Source organism: Camelina sativa, chromosome 13 (assembly GCF_000633955.1).
Source record: "Camelina sativa cultivar DH55 chromosome 13, Cs, whole genome shotgun sequence".
Lineage (NCBI taxonomy): Eukaryota > Viridiplantae > Streptophyta > Magnoliopsida > Brassicales > Brassicaceae > Camelina > Camelina sativa.
The window spans coordinates 870,837-886,093 of record NC_025697.1 but is presented as its reverse complement, the minus strand read 5'-3'; the positions used below and the strand labels follow the sequence as shown (position 1 = coordinate 886,093).

General features: G+C 37.5%; 5 protein-coding genes and 1 pseudogene across 5 annotated transcripts; 5 read left to right on the top strand and 1 right to left on the bottom strand.

Annotated features, from left to right (window-relative positions):
* Positions 405-3,838, top strand: LOC104734320 (importin subunit alpha-9-like). The gene is made up of 11 exons (XM_010453866.2): positions 405-589; positions 921-1,143; positions 1,287-1,440; positions 1,604-1,706; positions 1,791-1,975; positions 2,063-2,142; positions 2,275-2,425; positions 2,642-2,723; positions 2,810-2,868; positions 2,938-3,246; positions 3,358-3,838. Exons 1-11 carry the CDS (start codon positions 538-540, stop codon positions 3,520-3,522), a joined length of 1,563 nt encoding a protein of 520 aa, XP_010452168.1. The 5' UTR covers positions 405-537; the 3' UTR covers positions 3,523-3,838.
* On the top strand, positions 4,160-5,906 carry LOC104734319 (striatin homolog). The gene is made up of 3 exons (XM_010453864.2): positions 4,160-4,263; positions 4,551-5,301; positions 5,391-5,906. Exons 2-3 carry the CDS (start codon positions 4,566-4,568, stop codon positions 5,660-5,662), a joined length of 1,008 nt encoding a protein of 335 aa, XP_010452166.1. The 5' UTR covers positions 4,160-4,263; positions 4,551-4,565; the 3' UTR covers positions 5,663-5,906.
* LOC104734317 lies at positions 6,047-7,348 on the top strand. The gene is made up of 5 exons (XM_010453863.2): positions 6,047-6,157; positions 6,397-6,464; positions 6,579-6,731; positions 6,830-6,903; positions 6,991-7,348. The coding sequence occupies exons 2-5, from the start codon at positions 6,402-6,404 to the stop codon at positions 7,124-7,126; spliced, it is 426 nt and encodes a 141-aa protein (XP_010452165.1). The 5' UTR covers positions 6,047-6,157; positions 6,397-6,401; the 3' UTR covers positions 7,127-7,348.
* LOC104734316 (protein IQ-DOMAIN 1) lies at positions 9,860-12,481 on the top strand. Its single transcript, XM_010453862.1, has 6 exons — positions 9,860-10,117; positions 10,236-10,306; positions 10,409-10,735; positions 10,863-11,084; positions 11,384-11,503; positions 11,616-12,481. The coding sequence occupies exons 2-6, from the start codon at positions 10,247-10,249 to the stop codon at positions 12,279-12,281; spliced, it is 1,395 nt and encodes a 464-aa protein (XP_010452164.1). The 5' UTR covers positions 9,860-10,117; positions 10,236-10,246; the 3' UTR covers positions 12,282-12,481.
* LOC104734315 (mitochondrial import inner membrane translocase subunit TIM14-3) lies at positions 12,864-14,234 on the top strand. The gene is made up of 3 exons (XM_010453861.2): positions 12,864-13,073; positions 13,450-13,628; positions 13,907-14,234. The coding sequence occupies exons 1-3, from the start codon at positions 13,071-13,073 to the stop codon at positions 14,061-14,063; spliced, it is 339 nt and encodes a 112-aa protein (XP_010452163.1). The 5' UTR covers positions 12,864-13,070; the 3' UTR covers positions 14,064-14,234.
* On the bottom strand, positions 14,149-15,246 carry LOC109128297 (annotated as a pseudogene).

Genomic DNA, 15,257 nt, shown 5'->3' with positions numbered 1-15,257 from the left:
TTTTTTTTTTTTTTTTAATTTTCTCGAGAAAATGAACTGAGAAAGTGACAAGAAAGTGGGTGAAGAAAAAGCCAGAGATGGTGAGATCAACATGTTCGGGGAAGAGACTCATGTGGATGCGTGACACGTGTATAATTGAAAACGAGTGATATTCACATGCATCACATTAGATTGCGGTGTACGTAAACAACTAATGAGGAATCGCCACGTCATAAATCTAGGAATCGTCAAACATTACGTGAAACCACGATCGTTGGATCTATTATATTAGCTTTGGAGATCGATAATAAAGTTAAGTGGTTTTTTATTGTATACTTGAAAATATTAGGGACTAATTTGAAACTAGAAAATAAATACGAGTCGGCGAAATTTTCGTGTTTTTTTTATATGCGGGGCGGGGCGGGGCAGGCGCGGGGGAACGGATCCAAATTATCCAACTCTTCTTCGGCGAAATTGGTAAATCGAATAAATTGCTGCGGTGAAATAACTGAATCGAACCCTACTATCGAAGAAACTAGCAGTGCTGTAGCTTCTCCAATGGCAGATGATGGCACCGCGTCTAATCGAAGAGACCCAATAAAGTCTTCAGGTGATTTTCGTACTGGGTTTTACCGTAAACCCTTGAGTTTAATTTGGCACCTGAGTGTAGTAGTGTTAGTCTTACTGATGAAATATTGTTTCTTGTTTGCTTCCCGAGAAAATTAGGTCAGTTGGTGATTAGGGTAACAAGAAAATTTAGATACTTTCATGGTTCATAGTCAGGGATTACACACAACACACTGTAGTATTGGTTTTCATGTATATTGGTTAGTTTAGGACAATAGAGCGTTTTTACTTATCTGTATAAACTTGTTAGAAGGATTGGACTTTTCAACTGGTGGCATGTATTTGATTGTATTCCTGGATATGGCGGTGTTTAGTTGGGAATGTTGCGGGACAAAGAAGACGGCAGCAAGCTGTTACGGTTGCCAAGGAAAGAAGGGAGTTACTGGTTAGGGCAAAGCGGCTTTGTAGGGTGGGTACTAATGGCGATGTTGAGGATGCTTGTGTTGACAATGAGATGATGATTGATGAAGATCAGCCAATATTGGAGGCTCAAGCCAGCAAAGCCGTGGAAGAGCTCAAGTCTGCTGTTCAATATCAGTAAGTGAAGTTGTCAACTTGTTATCATCAATAAGCTTAGGATTTGATCTAGTTTTGCATTCTCTTCAATTTCTTCACTGTTTGGGGTATTGTTCGTTAAATCTGTATACTATCTACTTATCATCTTCGTGCTCAATTTTCAGGGGAAAAGGTGCGATGCAGAAGATGGTGATTGCTCTTCGGGAACTCAGGCGTTTATTGTCAAAATCAGAGTTCCCTCCTGTTGAAGCTGCCCTCAGCGCTGGTGCAATACCTTTACTTGTGCAGTGTCTCTCATTTGGCTCTCCTGACGAACAGGTTTCTTACTTGGCCTTATATATGTTTCAATGCCATCCCTTTGTTATTGCATTTATTTGCCTAGATTTTGGATATTGTAAGATTATTCTAAGTAACTCATTTGCGTTGAAATAAGACAATTTAAGTTGGTTTGTAATCTTTTGCGAGTTCTGTCTAACTGCAGTTACTTGAGTCAGCTTGGTGTCTCACAAACATTGCTGCTGGAAAACCTGAAGAAACAAAAGCTCTATTACCTGCACTGCCATTGCTTATTGCTCACCTTGGAGGTTTCTACTAGCCAACCAAGTCCGTTATTATTCTTTATCATCTTTGTCGGATCAGATTTCATATGCTTCCAATTTTATATTCAGAAAAGAGCTCTGCACCGGTGGCCGAGCAGTGTGCATGGGCTATCGGTAATGTTGCGGGTGAAGGAGAAGATTTGAGAAATGTTCTTTTGTCTCAAGGGGCTTTGCTACCTCTAGCACGTATGATTTTTCCTGACAAAAGTTCAACAGTGAGGACAGCTGCATGGGCATTGTCGAATCTGATTAAGGTGTGGAAAAATGTGGCGCTCATTTGATCACATTGGTTACAATTTACAAGCCCTTTTACACACTATTTTCCCCATGCCTTAATATAGGGCCCTGAGCCAAAGGCAGCAGCACAACTTGTGAAGGTCGATGGTATAATGGATGCAATTCTTCGACACTTCAAGAAATCGTGAGCAAATTTACATCTCTATTTATTCTAACAACTTCTTAGTGTGTTGTAGTGTCTTGCTTCTTGCCATTGATAAATATTGTTCAATTTTGGTGGATAACTTGATCAAAATTTCTATATTGTTGGATTCAGGGATGAAGTAACTGCCACGGAAATTGCATGGATCATTGTGTACCTATCTGCCCTTTCAGATATCGCTACAAGTATGCTCGTGAAGGGAGGCATTCTTCAACTACTTCTTGAAAGATTAGCAACCTCAAAGAGTCTACAACTTCTTATCCCGGTAATTCCCGAAGAGACCTTACTGTCCAAAAGAAACAGGATTCTATTCTATATATTACCACAGATTATGATATTCAAGTCATTGCTTTTAGGTCCCATTGATCTAATTTATTTTGATATTAGCATGAATAATTAAAAACAGAATACTTACTACTTGATAGTTATATTTCAAAAGCTGCATTCTTAATTATCTCTAAAACAAAAGTTTTGAATTCAGGTTCTACGAAGTGTAGGAAACTTTGTCGCTGTTGATCCCAAAGCTATATTAACCATTCTTATCCGTGAACAGAACACTGAAGGTATCTGTTATCTTTTCTGCGTTAACTACTATCTACCTTAATCAGATATACTATTCAAGATACTGATATTGCAAATCAAATTTCAGAAAGTATCGTTGGTGTGCTTGCAAAGTGCTTAAGAAGCGAGCACCGTGTTTTAAAGAAGGTCAGTATCACATACCCACTTCGGTTTTTACAATTTTATGAAGCTTTCGTCATTAAACTCTATTCTTAGGAAGCAGCATGGGTGCTATCTAATATAGCCGCGGGATCTATTGAACACAAGAGAATGATACATTCTACTGAAGTAATGTCATTGTTGTTACGGCTTCTTTCGACATCACCCTTTGATATAAGGAAAGAAGTTGCCTATGTCTTGGGTAATCTTTGTGTAGAATCTGCAGAAGGAGGAGACACAAAACCAAGGATAATTCAAGATCACTTAGTCTCCATTGTCAGAGGCGGTTGCCTGCCAGGTTTCATTGAGCTGGTCAGATCTCCTGATATCGAAGCTGCTAGGCTTGGTCTTCAGTTCATTGAGCTGGTAAGCAACTAACTAAATGGTCTCAAAATCTCAATGAAACCTGAGTTTACTTCCACTGTATGTTGATGTCCCGTGGTCTATCGTAATGAGTTTTGATTTCTGGGTGGTTAGGTTTTAAGAGGAATACCAAATGGGGAAGGTCCCAAGCTTGTGGAAGGAGAAGACGGCATTGATGCAATGGAAAGGTTCCAGTTCCATGAAAACGAAGAGCTGAGAGTCATGGCAAACAGTCTCGTGGACAAATACTTTGGTGAAGATTATGGAATCGATGAATGAAATGGCCTCGGTTTATAGGGTGAGAATACAAAGATAGTCAGATAGTGGAATCAAAGTAAACCGGTCATCGTAGCTTTTGCTTGTAAGGAAAGAGAGTGAGAGAGAGAGAGAGAGAGAGAGTAGACATGATGTCTAAGACATCTTTTAAGGTTTTGGTTTCTCGGGTTCGTTGTTGTTGTAAATTGTAATACGGTTTTGTCTCACCGTTTGGGATTTTTGTATGCGTGTTACATACAACTTACAAACAGGGCCATGTGTGCTAGAGATGTGAAAAGCAGAGTTCATAACCCTCTTACTGCGTTAGAGGGTGCTACTCCTTTTTAATTCCTTTTTCTTCTGTGTTCCCCTTGTCACTCAAATAGCATCATAAAATCTAATTATAAAGATACTCTGTTAATGAATTTATGATATTTTTTCAGAAGTAAGGTGGTATTTTAATTGTAATTCAAACCAAAGCCATCATTAAACTAGCTTAATCTTGTTAGCTTAAATGCTTAATGATGACATGGAAGGAACAAAAAAACTTGGATTATGTTTAAGATTAACAATAAACAAATTTCTTAATTAGATCATGAATTAAATATGTACGCTGTCCTTCCGCATTCCCGCTTCATTTTCTCTGCTTCTAGGGATTTGGCTTTTTTTCTTTTTATATTTTTTTTGCCTTGAGTAGGTATTCTCATTTTTGCAATTCAACTCTTTCTCTCTTTCTAGTGCCTACTGGTCATCTGACGAATCTGGGTAAGATTTCTTTCTTCCTTTGAAATTTCTTTCCTATTTTGTTTTTTTTTTCTGTTGTATAGTATTTTGGTTTAGCTTTTGGAAAGAGCTCGGAGACTGCTTTTTTTTTTTTTTTTTTTNTTTTTTTTTTTTGTCTCTCTCTTTCGGTGGAGCTTAGAGCAAATTGGGGTTTTAGGGTTTCTTCAGAATCTGTGAAATTTAGCAAAGATTAAGAAGTTCTAGCAAAGAAAAGAAAAAAAAAAGCTTGACGCTTTATGTGTTGGTTGATCCAGGGTTTTTTTTTTTAGGGTTTCTCAAAAGTCATGAGTGGGAAATCATCAGCTCGTTTGGAAAAATCGGGGAAGAACAAGACGATCTCGCCGGTGGATACTGCCGGAATAAGCAATTTGTTTGCTCAAGAGGGTATTTTGGCGACAAAACATGAAATTCTCAAGGAGAATCATGAGAATCTGCTCAACGATTACAAAATCCTTGAAGAAAATTTTAAGCATGTCAATGAGATGAATGAGGTGATGAAGTTGCATCTTGAAACCCCGATCAAGAAGCTCGAGGCGAAGAATCAGCAGTTGCTCGAGGAGTTAGAGAAAGAGAGGAGTGAGACGGAGGAGTATAAGAAGGAGATGAAGAGAATGGAGAGTGAGAAAGAGGCCCTCATCAATGAAATGAGGGTTAAGAATCAGGAGCTCTTGATTGCGAAAGAGAAAGGAGAGGAGGAGCTTAAGATGATGGTGGACAAGTATGGTGAATTAAAAGTGAGATCTGGTGCGTTTGAATCACAATGTTCATTCTTGAAATCGCTCTTTGATGCTAACAATCACACCAGTCTAGGATGTAACGATGTGTCTTTCACGGATGAGGTTACTGTGGTGGATGATGATCATAATGTGACTGGCAAGAATGAGGAGGCTATTGTGGTGGATGATCATCATAATGTGACTCTCACGAATGAGGTTATTGTGGTGGATGATGATAATGTGACTTTCAAGACTGAGGTTATTGTGGTTGATGGTCATAATGTGAATAATAACACTGCAGCAGGTATGCGCCTCTGTATGTTTGGTTAAAGCTCTACAATGTGAATCTCTCTTGTAAGAAAGTTTTATTCGAATCTACTCTGTTGTGTGCAGATGCGATTGTGATCAGTGACGAGAGTGATGCCGAAAATGATAATCCTACTCCAAGAAAGAGCAACATCATCCCTCAATGGCCTGTTAATATAAAACAAGAACAACAATCCGATGTACCAAACTCATCAAAAGCAAATGATGTATTGTCGTCATCTTCGTCTTCATCTTCATCATCATCATCATCATCATCATCATCATCATCATCATCAGATGAATATGTATCAGTTCAGCTTCCCGTTAAAAGGTCCCGGGATGATTATAACAAGTCTTGAAAGCAGTGAACACAGAGTTCGAAGTTGAAGTTGCTCACTCTTTAAGTTAAGCTAGTGTAAGGTGTAAACTTATCATCAGTCTCCGGTGTATTGTTTTTTTTTGTCCCGGAGTTTTAACATTTTTTTTAGGAGCTAATCCAAAACGATTAGGTGAATATTTTGTTTGTCTGTTTTTGTAAACAGCACATGTTCGGATTACTCGGCTCTATATATCAAATAGTGAATCTATCTGAGTTCTTCTTCAGTTTGCTTTGATTCTTGAGTCACTAGTCACTACGCAATTAGCATTGTATAAGTATAATTAGTGATTATCATGAATTTGCTTAATTAAAATATCATTTATTAGAAAATAACGCTACCCTTATTTAAATGGATTCTCACTTTCTCAGAGTGTTAACAAAATTGGCACTTCTTCCTCATTCGCTACACTCACTCTCTAGAAACTTCTTCATCGTCTCTCAAATTCGTACGGAACTATTCTCCGATCTTCATCGCGTAAGTTCTCTGTTTCTCCCGTTTTATTGTAGAATCTTAAGCTAGGTTGTTCGGGTTGTAATCGTATGGGTTTTTAGACTTGGAATCGAAATCTGTTGCGGTGATTTAGTTTAGCAGATTCAATCGCGCAGCCAGTAGAAAACCTAATTCGAAATCTGTCTGTGATGTTAATAATCGTTACGTTTCTGCGTTCGACTCGGGAATTCGAAGTTCATGAGTATAATTTCGAATTATTGCAGTTACGATGAACACTGAGATGGAAGAAGACATAGGGAATGGAGGATTTCGGAAACGCATGAAGCCATCTGTATGTTCTTTTATCTTCTTCTGAATCTGTCATTGATCTCGTGATGATGATGATGATGATTTGTGGTGGTGGATCTTATTTTTATTTATTTTGTCCTGTGAAATTTTTTGATAGGATGAAGAAGGAAAAGGTGATTCGAGAGATGGTGGAATCAGTCTTGATAATACCATTGAGAATGAAGAAACTGAGACGAAACTTGTTGCTTCTGATGAGATGGAACTTAACATTGCTCAGATTCTCGATAAGATTGAGAGCTTCACACAAACCGTAAGCTGTGATTATTTCCATGACTTGCTTAAGTTTAGAAAGAACTTTGATATGGTGGTTACAAATATGTTCATCAATTGATGCTTCTTGTTGTGTAGGTTTCTAACTTGCTGGAAACTGGGAAGACAATGTTTAAGGAACTCAGTAACGAATTCGAAGAACGCTTGATCATGTGAGATTGAAACACAGACTCTATAATAATTGCTGCTGTTTGTACCATGATTGAGATGTTTATACCATTCATCATATATGAAAACAGGATACACAGGGAACATGTTGAGAAATGGCAGGAGGAGATCAAGGAATTGCGTTTGCTTGATGCATCAAACGAGGAGACTACTTCCCTCTTACACAACGCTCGCTATCTGATTCAGAATCCTAGCATTGAGCAATGAGGTAAACCTTCTTAAAACCCTATTGTGTAGTACTCTTAGCCATTTATAAGAACAGATTATCTTCTATTTAATGGTGTAAGAAGCCATGTATGCTTACCTTAGATCAACATATGGTTGATTAGTTGGTTGGACAATTTCAAAAACTATATGATGTCTTGAAGGAAACATGGAACTAGTAGCTTATCATTAACATTCTCAGATAAAGCCAGAATTGTTTGCTTCTTTGTTGGATTTTAAGGTGAACTATATATAATTACTCATATCTCTAGTTTGATCAAAACCAGTAACTCTCCATTCTCTTTGCAATTCGCGAATGTTGTTCTCAGTTCTTGTTTCAACTCAAATTTCCCAAAGAAAACTCTCATGCAGCCTTTTTCTGACCGTATTACTACTTTAAAACCATATCTTTTTTTTTCCGAAAGTTTATAATCATATATCTTAGCATCTCTTACTTATATTTTAGCTCTAATTCTTTTCCTCACCCTTGGTTCTTCTTGTAGAAATGCTTTTTCTTTAATATTAACATTTAAAAGAAAATTGTATTTGTGAGCTACAAGTAGATGAACTGAAGTAGTAACAAAAGTTGAATAGTGGTAAAATCAAATTCAGAAAGGAGATATATACAGATGTGGACCAATCAATAAATAAAGTTATATACGGTTTATTCAATTAAATTCACTGGTAGGAAAGGTATGGGGGTTGTTATTTATGAGAGCCAGGGTTTATAGGTGTTAGCCAATATAGGAATCTTCTACCGTTGCTATGTGTTACAAAAACGACAAAACATAATGTCGGGTCGTTACCAAAGTCTCTGGCTCAGCTAAAATATCTTTAAATCGCTAACGGCCCTGACCTTGTTTCCATGCCCCACTTAACATTATCAGATAGTGACAAAAAATTGATTTACGGTTCAGTTTTGGTTCTAGTTATCTCTTTTTGTTTTCCGGTTTAATTGAAACATAAAGTTGACCGACGGGGAGAGAAAGTTTCATAAGAGCTTAAATAATTAATTATTTTGTTTCATTCGTAACGAAGATGTTTGAATTATACCATTAGGTGGAATGTCCATATCCCAATTCAACAACCAACTTCGGAGATATACGATATACCTATTAATATTACTATAAATTATCAGAAGCATATCCTTATTTATACAGCAGACTATGATATGTTGCTGACAATAAATCATATGATTAGTTAAAATTATCAACCAACGGCTAGTTCTCACATTTTTATATACATATATGAAAATAGCTCTTAAGGGTTTTTATATTAAGTTCTTAACGAACCATAGAAGACGCCACATGGAGTGATAGGATCATAGGACATACATTTAAATGCTTTTTTTTTTTAATAACAAAAGTTTATAAGACTGGTAAACAAGCTGGCCGATGAGGAACCTTTGGGATTTATCTACAAAAAAAGGTCAATGATTTAGGCAGATAATACTTAATCCACTGGACCAAAATTAACTAATTAAGTATTGTTATTTTAATCATCTAATTAGTTCATTGTATGTCAACAGTCTTTTAGCCATTTAATAAAAAGTTTACCTAAAATCATTGGGAAATTGCTTTTGTGATAGTAACAGATCTGGATGGTAATACGACAACAATTGAGAAAATTACACTATATAGTTTAACTACACGGTGTTGCATGAAACGAGTTTTCACTTCGCCCATTATTCTGTATATTGTTTGTTTGTTTGTGAATTCTTATATATTAATAATATATATGAAGTTAAGATATTATGAGTCGAATAATCTGTTTGCTCATCAATTGGAGATTACTTACTATAGTGTGGTTGGATCTGAGCATAAAATATGATATTGGTGTGCAATAATCAAACAAGTTGTGATGATTTATCAAATCCAGAAAGTATTAAGGATCGTATATGGTGGCTTGTTAGAGCATATTTAAAATGATAAAGGCTGTAACACTGATGGACATATATATTTGTTCACATGTTTTGTCGGTTGTAGTAATGTAAGCGTGTATTAAAAACACACATACTTAATACGGATTATTACGCAGATGAATTTTATTGGATAATTGATATTTGTCGACAAAAGAATACGATACTGAATTCGATTAATAAAAAGATATTTACAGAGTGTTGTAGTATTTTTTTTTTTACCCCACTAAACGACGAATAAGAAACCCATAACGAAAAAGAAAAGACGAATAAAAACTTTTTTATTTCACATTTTTTTCTCTTATTATATATTAGGTGAAAAGAAAAGGACCTGTCTTACCGGATAAAGTTAAAAATTTAATTTAAAATTTTGATATGGTTACTGTTACAGATCCCATAACTAGTTCATTAAATATATGTATAGCAGTTTCAGGAAAAGGTAAAGATCCAATAGATTTTTCAATTTACACGTTATTGATATTTTAAGAAAATTCCATACATCCCATAAAAAAACACACCAATATACCATGTCAATTATTATACTTAATTTTTTTTTGTTATCCACCAATATATCTTATGGAAACTTAGGAAACAAAACTTATCATTACCTTTTTCTATTAGCTAATTTGATTAGTTTATAGGAAAAAAAAAGTAAAAGAATTGAGTAAAACAGAGACGAAGATGGTAAATTTTAAAAAGAAAGGAAAAAAAGAAAAGGAAGAGTAGGGTGGGGCCCATAAAAGCGGCCCAATTAGTGGCTTCACGCACACACACAAACACACCGTCACATATACTCTACACAACACACACACAGCTTTGAATCCATCTGTCTTCTCTCTCTCTCTCTCTTCTTCATTCGCAATTATGATAATGTGAAAGAAGAAGAAGAGACGAACATATCTTCGCACCTCAGCAAAGATCCAAAAAACTCTCTCCCATCGATTCTCTCTTTTAGCCCTTTTCGTCTTCTCCCGATACGAAGAAACCGCGTTGAGCTTTTGCTTTGACTCCTTCCTCCAGGTTTTATCTTACAAGGCTTTTGAGCTTCCAGATCTGGTGTCACTATCTTCTCACAAGTACGTTTCCTGATTCTACATCTTTTCAGTGAGTTCAATTGAGAAATTTAGCTCCTAGGTATCGAGATCTATTTGCTATCAAGATCAGTAGTTTCAACTTTGTTTTTGCTATGTGAAGGATACACAGAGATGGGGAAAAAAGCTAAATGGTTTTCAAGTGTTAAGAAAGCTTTCAGCCCAGATTCAAAGGTTTAAACTTTTGTGAATTTGGTTTTATATATATGTGTTGATGTTGCTAATAGTGTTTTATTAACATCTTTGAATCTTTGATGTTTGTGTTTTTGTTATCAGAAGTCAAAACAAAAATTGGCTGAGGGACAAAATGGTGTGATCTCTAATCCTTCTGCGGTGAATAATGTCAGACAATCTTCTTCTCCTCCTTCTGCTCCTCCTCCTCCTCCTCGTGAGGTGAGAGTAGCTGAAGTGATTGTTGAACGTAACAGGGATCTTTCCCCTCCTTCTACGGATGTTGTCAATGCTACAGCCACTGATATCCCTGTAGCTCCGTCTTCTTCTACTCCTGAGGTCGTTCGTCGTGTTAAACCTACTCGGTTTGCCGGGAAGTCTAATGAAGAAGCCGCTGCTATCTTGATTCAGACTATCTTTAGAGGCTATTTGGTATGTATAGTAATCCCACTTTTGAATTGGCTTGATATGATGTTTGTACAAGACTCTTTTGATTATGGTTGAAGAAAGCTGCTTTTGTTGAGTAGAAACTTATCTTGTGTAATATCTGAATTACCAGGCAAGAAGAGCACTGCGGGCGATGAGGGGTTTGGTCAGGCTTAAGTTGTTGATGGAAGGTTCTGTTGTTAAACGGCAAGCTGCAAACACTCTAAAATGTATGCAGACTCTCTCTCGTGTACAGTCACAGATCCGAGCTAGAAGAATTAGGATGTCTGAAGAGAATCAAGCTCGCCAGAAACAACTCCTTCAGAAGCATGCCAAAGAGTTAGCTGGCTTGAAGGTATGTCTCTCACAATCATCCGATTTTGTTTTCTTCTTTTTACTCAAAAAGTTTCATTCTTTGTTCAATTGGTTTCTTTTACCTAGCAGTCGGTTGGTATAATAGTTTGTAGGATGGTTTCCGAGTACTAGTTTAATAGTTCAGTTTCCTGAGCATTATTATTCATTATATCAAAACTGATGCGTACTTACACTATTAATCAGTTATGTCTTCGTTTCTACCTGAAATTATGAATTTTTGGTTTGATTTGCTTATTTATTGCTAAGAGTTTCTCTGTGTCTTACTGTCGCTGCTCTCAGAACGGGGATAACTGGAATGATAGCATTCAATCAAAGGAAAAAGTTGAAGCAAATTTGCTAAGCAAGTACGAGGCAACAATGAGAAGAGAAAGGGCATTGGCTTATGCATACTCTCATCAGGTATTCCCATCGTTGTTACCTAATAATGCTGAACCTGTCGAAAGATACATTGAAGTTGAATCTGTGGATCATTTGAATGTTGTAATGATTATATATATGTTCATGTTTGCAGCAAAACTGGAAGAACAACTCTAAATCTGGAAACCCGATGTTCATGGATCCAAGCAACCCGACATGGGGTTGGAGCTGGTTAGAGAGATGGATGGCTGGTCGTCCACTAGAGAGTACCGAGAAAGAACAAAACAGCAACAGCAACAACGATAATGCCGCCGCCTCGGTCAAGGGCTCTATTAACCGCAACGAAGCTTCAAAATCTTTTACCCGCAATGGCTCAACTCAACCAAACACACCATCATCCGCAAGAGGGACCCCAAGAAACAAAAACGGTTTCTTCTCTCCTCCAACTCCGTCAAGGCTAAACCAATCATCGAGAAAATCCAACAACGACGACGACGCCAAAAGCACAATCTCGGTCCTGTCTGAGAGGAACCGCAGACACAGCATAGCTGGTTCATCAGTTAGAGACGACGAAAGCCTTGCTGGCTCACCGGCTCTCCCAAGCTACATGGTTCCAACTAAATCAGCTAGAGCCAGACTCAAGCCGCAAAGCCCATCAGGTGGTACCACACAGGAAAACGATGGGTTCACAGACAAGGTATCAGCTAAGAAACGGCTCTCATATCCGGCTTCACCTGCATTGCGTAAACCACGGAGATTCTCAGCTCCGCCCAAGGTGGAGAGTGGCGGTGTTGCGGTGACCAACGGAGGAGGCAGCTGAGGTATTTATATTGGGTTTGATCTTTTAAATATATTTATTATTTTCCCACTTAAGGATGTGTCCTGAGATTGTTGTCAGTTATTATATGTGTTCCCTTCATTTGGTCATTCATTTGTGCAGTTGTAACTTGTAAGCGTCGTCAGTCATTTATTCTTGCTACAATAAATTTTATTATTCGACGTTAAGGTTTACCTTTTAAATTTGTGTTCTCTACTTTCTTTAAATATACTGTTATATATATGCTTAGTATCCTAATAAATATTTGCATCAGTTCTTTTAAAAGCTTAAAATAATAACTTGTAATCGTAAACCTCATTCAGAATATATCCTTCTAAATGTTCTTTGAAATATACTAGGCGAGAAATCAAAACATTCTTTGAAGAACTAACTACTGAACTTAGCAAGAAACCAAACAAAACCGTATACTCCGCACCATTTAGAGAGTTTTGACCTTTTATTACAAGAATGACCGGCTTTGACTCGCATAACCGACAATTTTGTTGAACCGTCAATTTTGTCGAACCGACATTATTTTTTTTATAAAAAAGGAAATATCCTAACTTATCAAACCGACCTCTTGCCCACGCAAAAAACTGAAGAAAACAAGTCAAACTAAAACACCGCAGCAGAGATTTTTAATTTTTCTTTAATTATTTCTCTCCCTCGAAGAACCCTAAACCCATTCCCCAATTCGATCGAGAGACTCGATAAATCTAAGATTTTTATTGGGATTTATTAATCCGTTTGTATTTTCTCCGGAAAAATACTTCGCTTGAATCAACGTGAATTATGGTGAGTTTTTTTTTTTGGTCTGTTCTTGTTTCCGTTTAAGCTGGATTAATATATTTCTCTCTTTGAACAATTAGAGGAGTATCGTGAAATATTTAGTCACTAATGTTCGTTTGTTAATCGAATTAAACTGTAAAATTTACAGCTAAAACGACGTTGACAACACCTAAGAATCTCGAATCTAGATGGTTTTAATCAGGATCCGTTTGTTGTCTTAGTGTTCTGTTTCCGGTCACAAGAAAAATTGGATACAGAGATGATCTTATATGTGTGGTTCTGTGATAGCAATTGAGAGTGTTTCTTATCTTTGATTTTCCAAAGCCAAAGTGTGTTCCTTTTTTTGTTGTATCTGTCTGACCTTTTTGTTGTGGCTACACAGGCTACGCCAATGATCGCAGGTGCTGCTGTAGCTGCAGCTGCTTATGCTGGTAGATATGGTATATTGGCTTGGCAAGCTTTCAAATCCAGGCCACGTGTGCCTAGAATGCGCAGGTTTTATGAAGGTGGTTTCCAAAGTGCTATGACACGCCGAGAAGCTGCTCTCATTCTTGGAGTTAGGTTCGTCCCTTTCTTGAACCTGCTTGCTCTTTTTGTTTTTGTTACTCAAATTGAACTGGTCCTTAGACTGAGGCTCCCTTCAGAATCCTGGTTTAGTGATGTTGTATTGTTCTGCAAGTTATTCGAGGTCAAATTTTATTCTTTCAACACGCTTCAGATCAAAGCAAACTCCTTAGTTTATGTTGTTGAATCCTATCTTTCAGTGTTGTTTGTTTAGGAGATTGTTGATTTTAAATGAATGTCTTGACTGAGTTTGTGTGGTGGTGTTTATATGACAGGGAGAGTGTTGTTGCAGAGAAGGTGAAGGAAGCTCACCGGAGAGTAATGGTTGCAAACCACCCGGACGCTGGAGGCAGTCACTATCTGGCTTCTAAGATTAATGAAGCCAAAGAGATGATGCTTGGGAAATCCAAAAACACTGGTTCTGCCTTTTGATTGTCTTGTTTTTGACACGAACCCAAGAAAAGTATGTATTATTTCCCATTGGTTTTGTTATGAATGTGCTATGATCTCTTATTGCTGTTGCTGATGTATATCATTCTTGAATGATTTCCGAACAAACTCATTTGATAAATACAAACACCAAACTCTTGAGGAGTTTTAACACATCCATGAGAGCATAAAAATCCATGTATGACTGTATCAGAGTGCAAGAAGAAAGTGGAACGAAATTTACATCCGTTGATTCGAAACACAAACTCTTTGACGATTTTACAATTCCCTAAAGCTCTGCTGCTTCCCGTCTTTCAACCCGATCGAAATCTACATTGTACGACCATGGGGGATCTAACATTGAACAAAGTGAAACATAATGTTTGGCAATCCAAGTCCCTTCCTTGACCTCTCAATCTCAAGCAAGCAAACATTTGGTCTTCAAGTTAAGCTTGAAACCATCCAAGCCATAAACCTTTCCATCAATAAAAAATAAACATATTCTTCCGAACGGTGAAATCTAGTGGTTTGGGGGACTCCCAAGTATTGGTCTTTGGATCATAAACCTCCTCACATTCCTTGGACCTGCAGCCTCCCATCACGTGGATCTTACCGTTATCTTCATCCACATCCGCGGCTGCAGCAGCTCGAGGTAAGTGCATTGTTTGCGGATTCTACGCCATTGATGAGATCGACAATCGAAAACGAACACTCTTCTGCTTCTCTTTCCATTGACGAAGCCTCCGATTACGTAAATCTCCGAACCGATTGAGACAACGGTCGGGGATTGAGGGTACTGTTGTGGCTGAGGATACGAAGGGATGGGTTTCAATCTCTGTTTGGGAATCGGGGAAACTGTGAACCAGCAAGGGTTAGGGTTGTTGTTCAGCTTCAAGCAGACGCAGAGGTGGTTCTCGGGGTTTCCTATGAAGGAACGTGTGGCCTCGAGCTCAGGGGAAGCGAGGAGAGATCTGAAACCTTTGGAGACTAGAGATAGAGTTGGATAATGGAATCTTGAGATACGAGAGCCAAACAATTGAGAGCGACGTCGTCCGGTAAAGACGAAAACGACGTCGGAGAAGGACGAGTTCCGTCATCGGATCGGAGGAGTCTTCTCATTCTCGGAGGCTTAACATTATAAATGTAATTTGGTTTTAAGTATATCTTAAAAATCTTTTAGTTCAAAAAAAAAAAAAA

Excerpts from the sequence above, each read along its gene's own strand:
- LOC104734320 (XM_010453866.2), top strand. The coding sequence starts at position 538 with ATGGCAGATGATGGCACCGCGTCTAATCGAAGAGACCCAATAAAGTCT. Across the intron at positions 590-920 it reads AGACCCAATAAAGTCTTCAG|TTGGGAATGTTGCGGGACAA; the intron begins GTGATTTTCGTA and ends GGCGGTGTTTAG. Across the intron at positions 2,724-2,809 it reads CCGTGAACAGAACACTGAAG|AAAGTATCGTTGGTGTGCTT; the intron begins GTATCTGTTATC and ends ATCAAATTTCAG.
- LOC104734319 (XM_010453864.2), top strand. The coding sequence starts at position 4,566 with ATGAGTGGGAAATCATCAGCTCGTTTGGAAAAATCGGGGAAGAACAAG. Across the intron at positions 5,302-5,390 it reads GAATAATAACACTGCAGCAG|ATGCGATTGTGATCAGTGAC; the intron begins GTATGCGCCTCT and ends TGTTGTGTGCAG.
- LOC104734317 (XM_010453863.2), top strand. The coding sequence starts at position 6,402 with ATGAACACTGAGATGGAAGAAGACATAGGGAATGGAGGATTTCGGAAA. Across the intron at positions 6,465-6,578 it reads GGAAACGCATGAAGCCATCT|GATGAAGAAGGAAAAGGTGA; the intron begins GTATGTTCTTTT and ends ATTTTTTGATAG. Across the intron at positions 6,904-6,990 it reads TTCGAAGAACGCTTGATCAT|GATACACAGGGAACATGTTG; the intron begins GTGAGATTGAAA and ends ATATGAAAACAG.
- LOC104734316 (XM_010453862.1), top strand. The coding sequence starts at position 10,247 with ATGGGGAAAAAAGCTAAATGGTTTTCAAGTGTTAAGAAAGCTTTCAGC. Across the intron at positions 10,307-10,408 it reads CTTTCAGCCCAGATTCAAAG|AAGTCAAAACAAAAATTGGC; the intron begins GTTTAAACTTTT and ends TTTTGTTATCAG. Across the intron at positions 10,736-10,862 it reads CTATCTTTAGAGGCTATTTG|GCAAGAAGAGCACTGCGGGC; the intron begins GTATGTATAGTA and ends CTGAATTACCAG.
- LOC104734315 (XM_010453861.2), top strand. Across the intron at positions 13,629-13,906 it reads GCTCTCATTCTTGGAGTTAG|GGAGAGTGTTGTTGCAGAGA; the intron begins GTTCGTCCCTTT and ends TTTATATGACAG.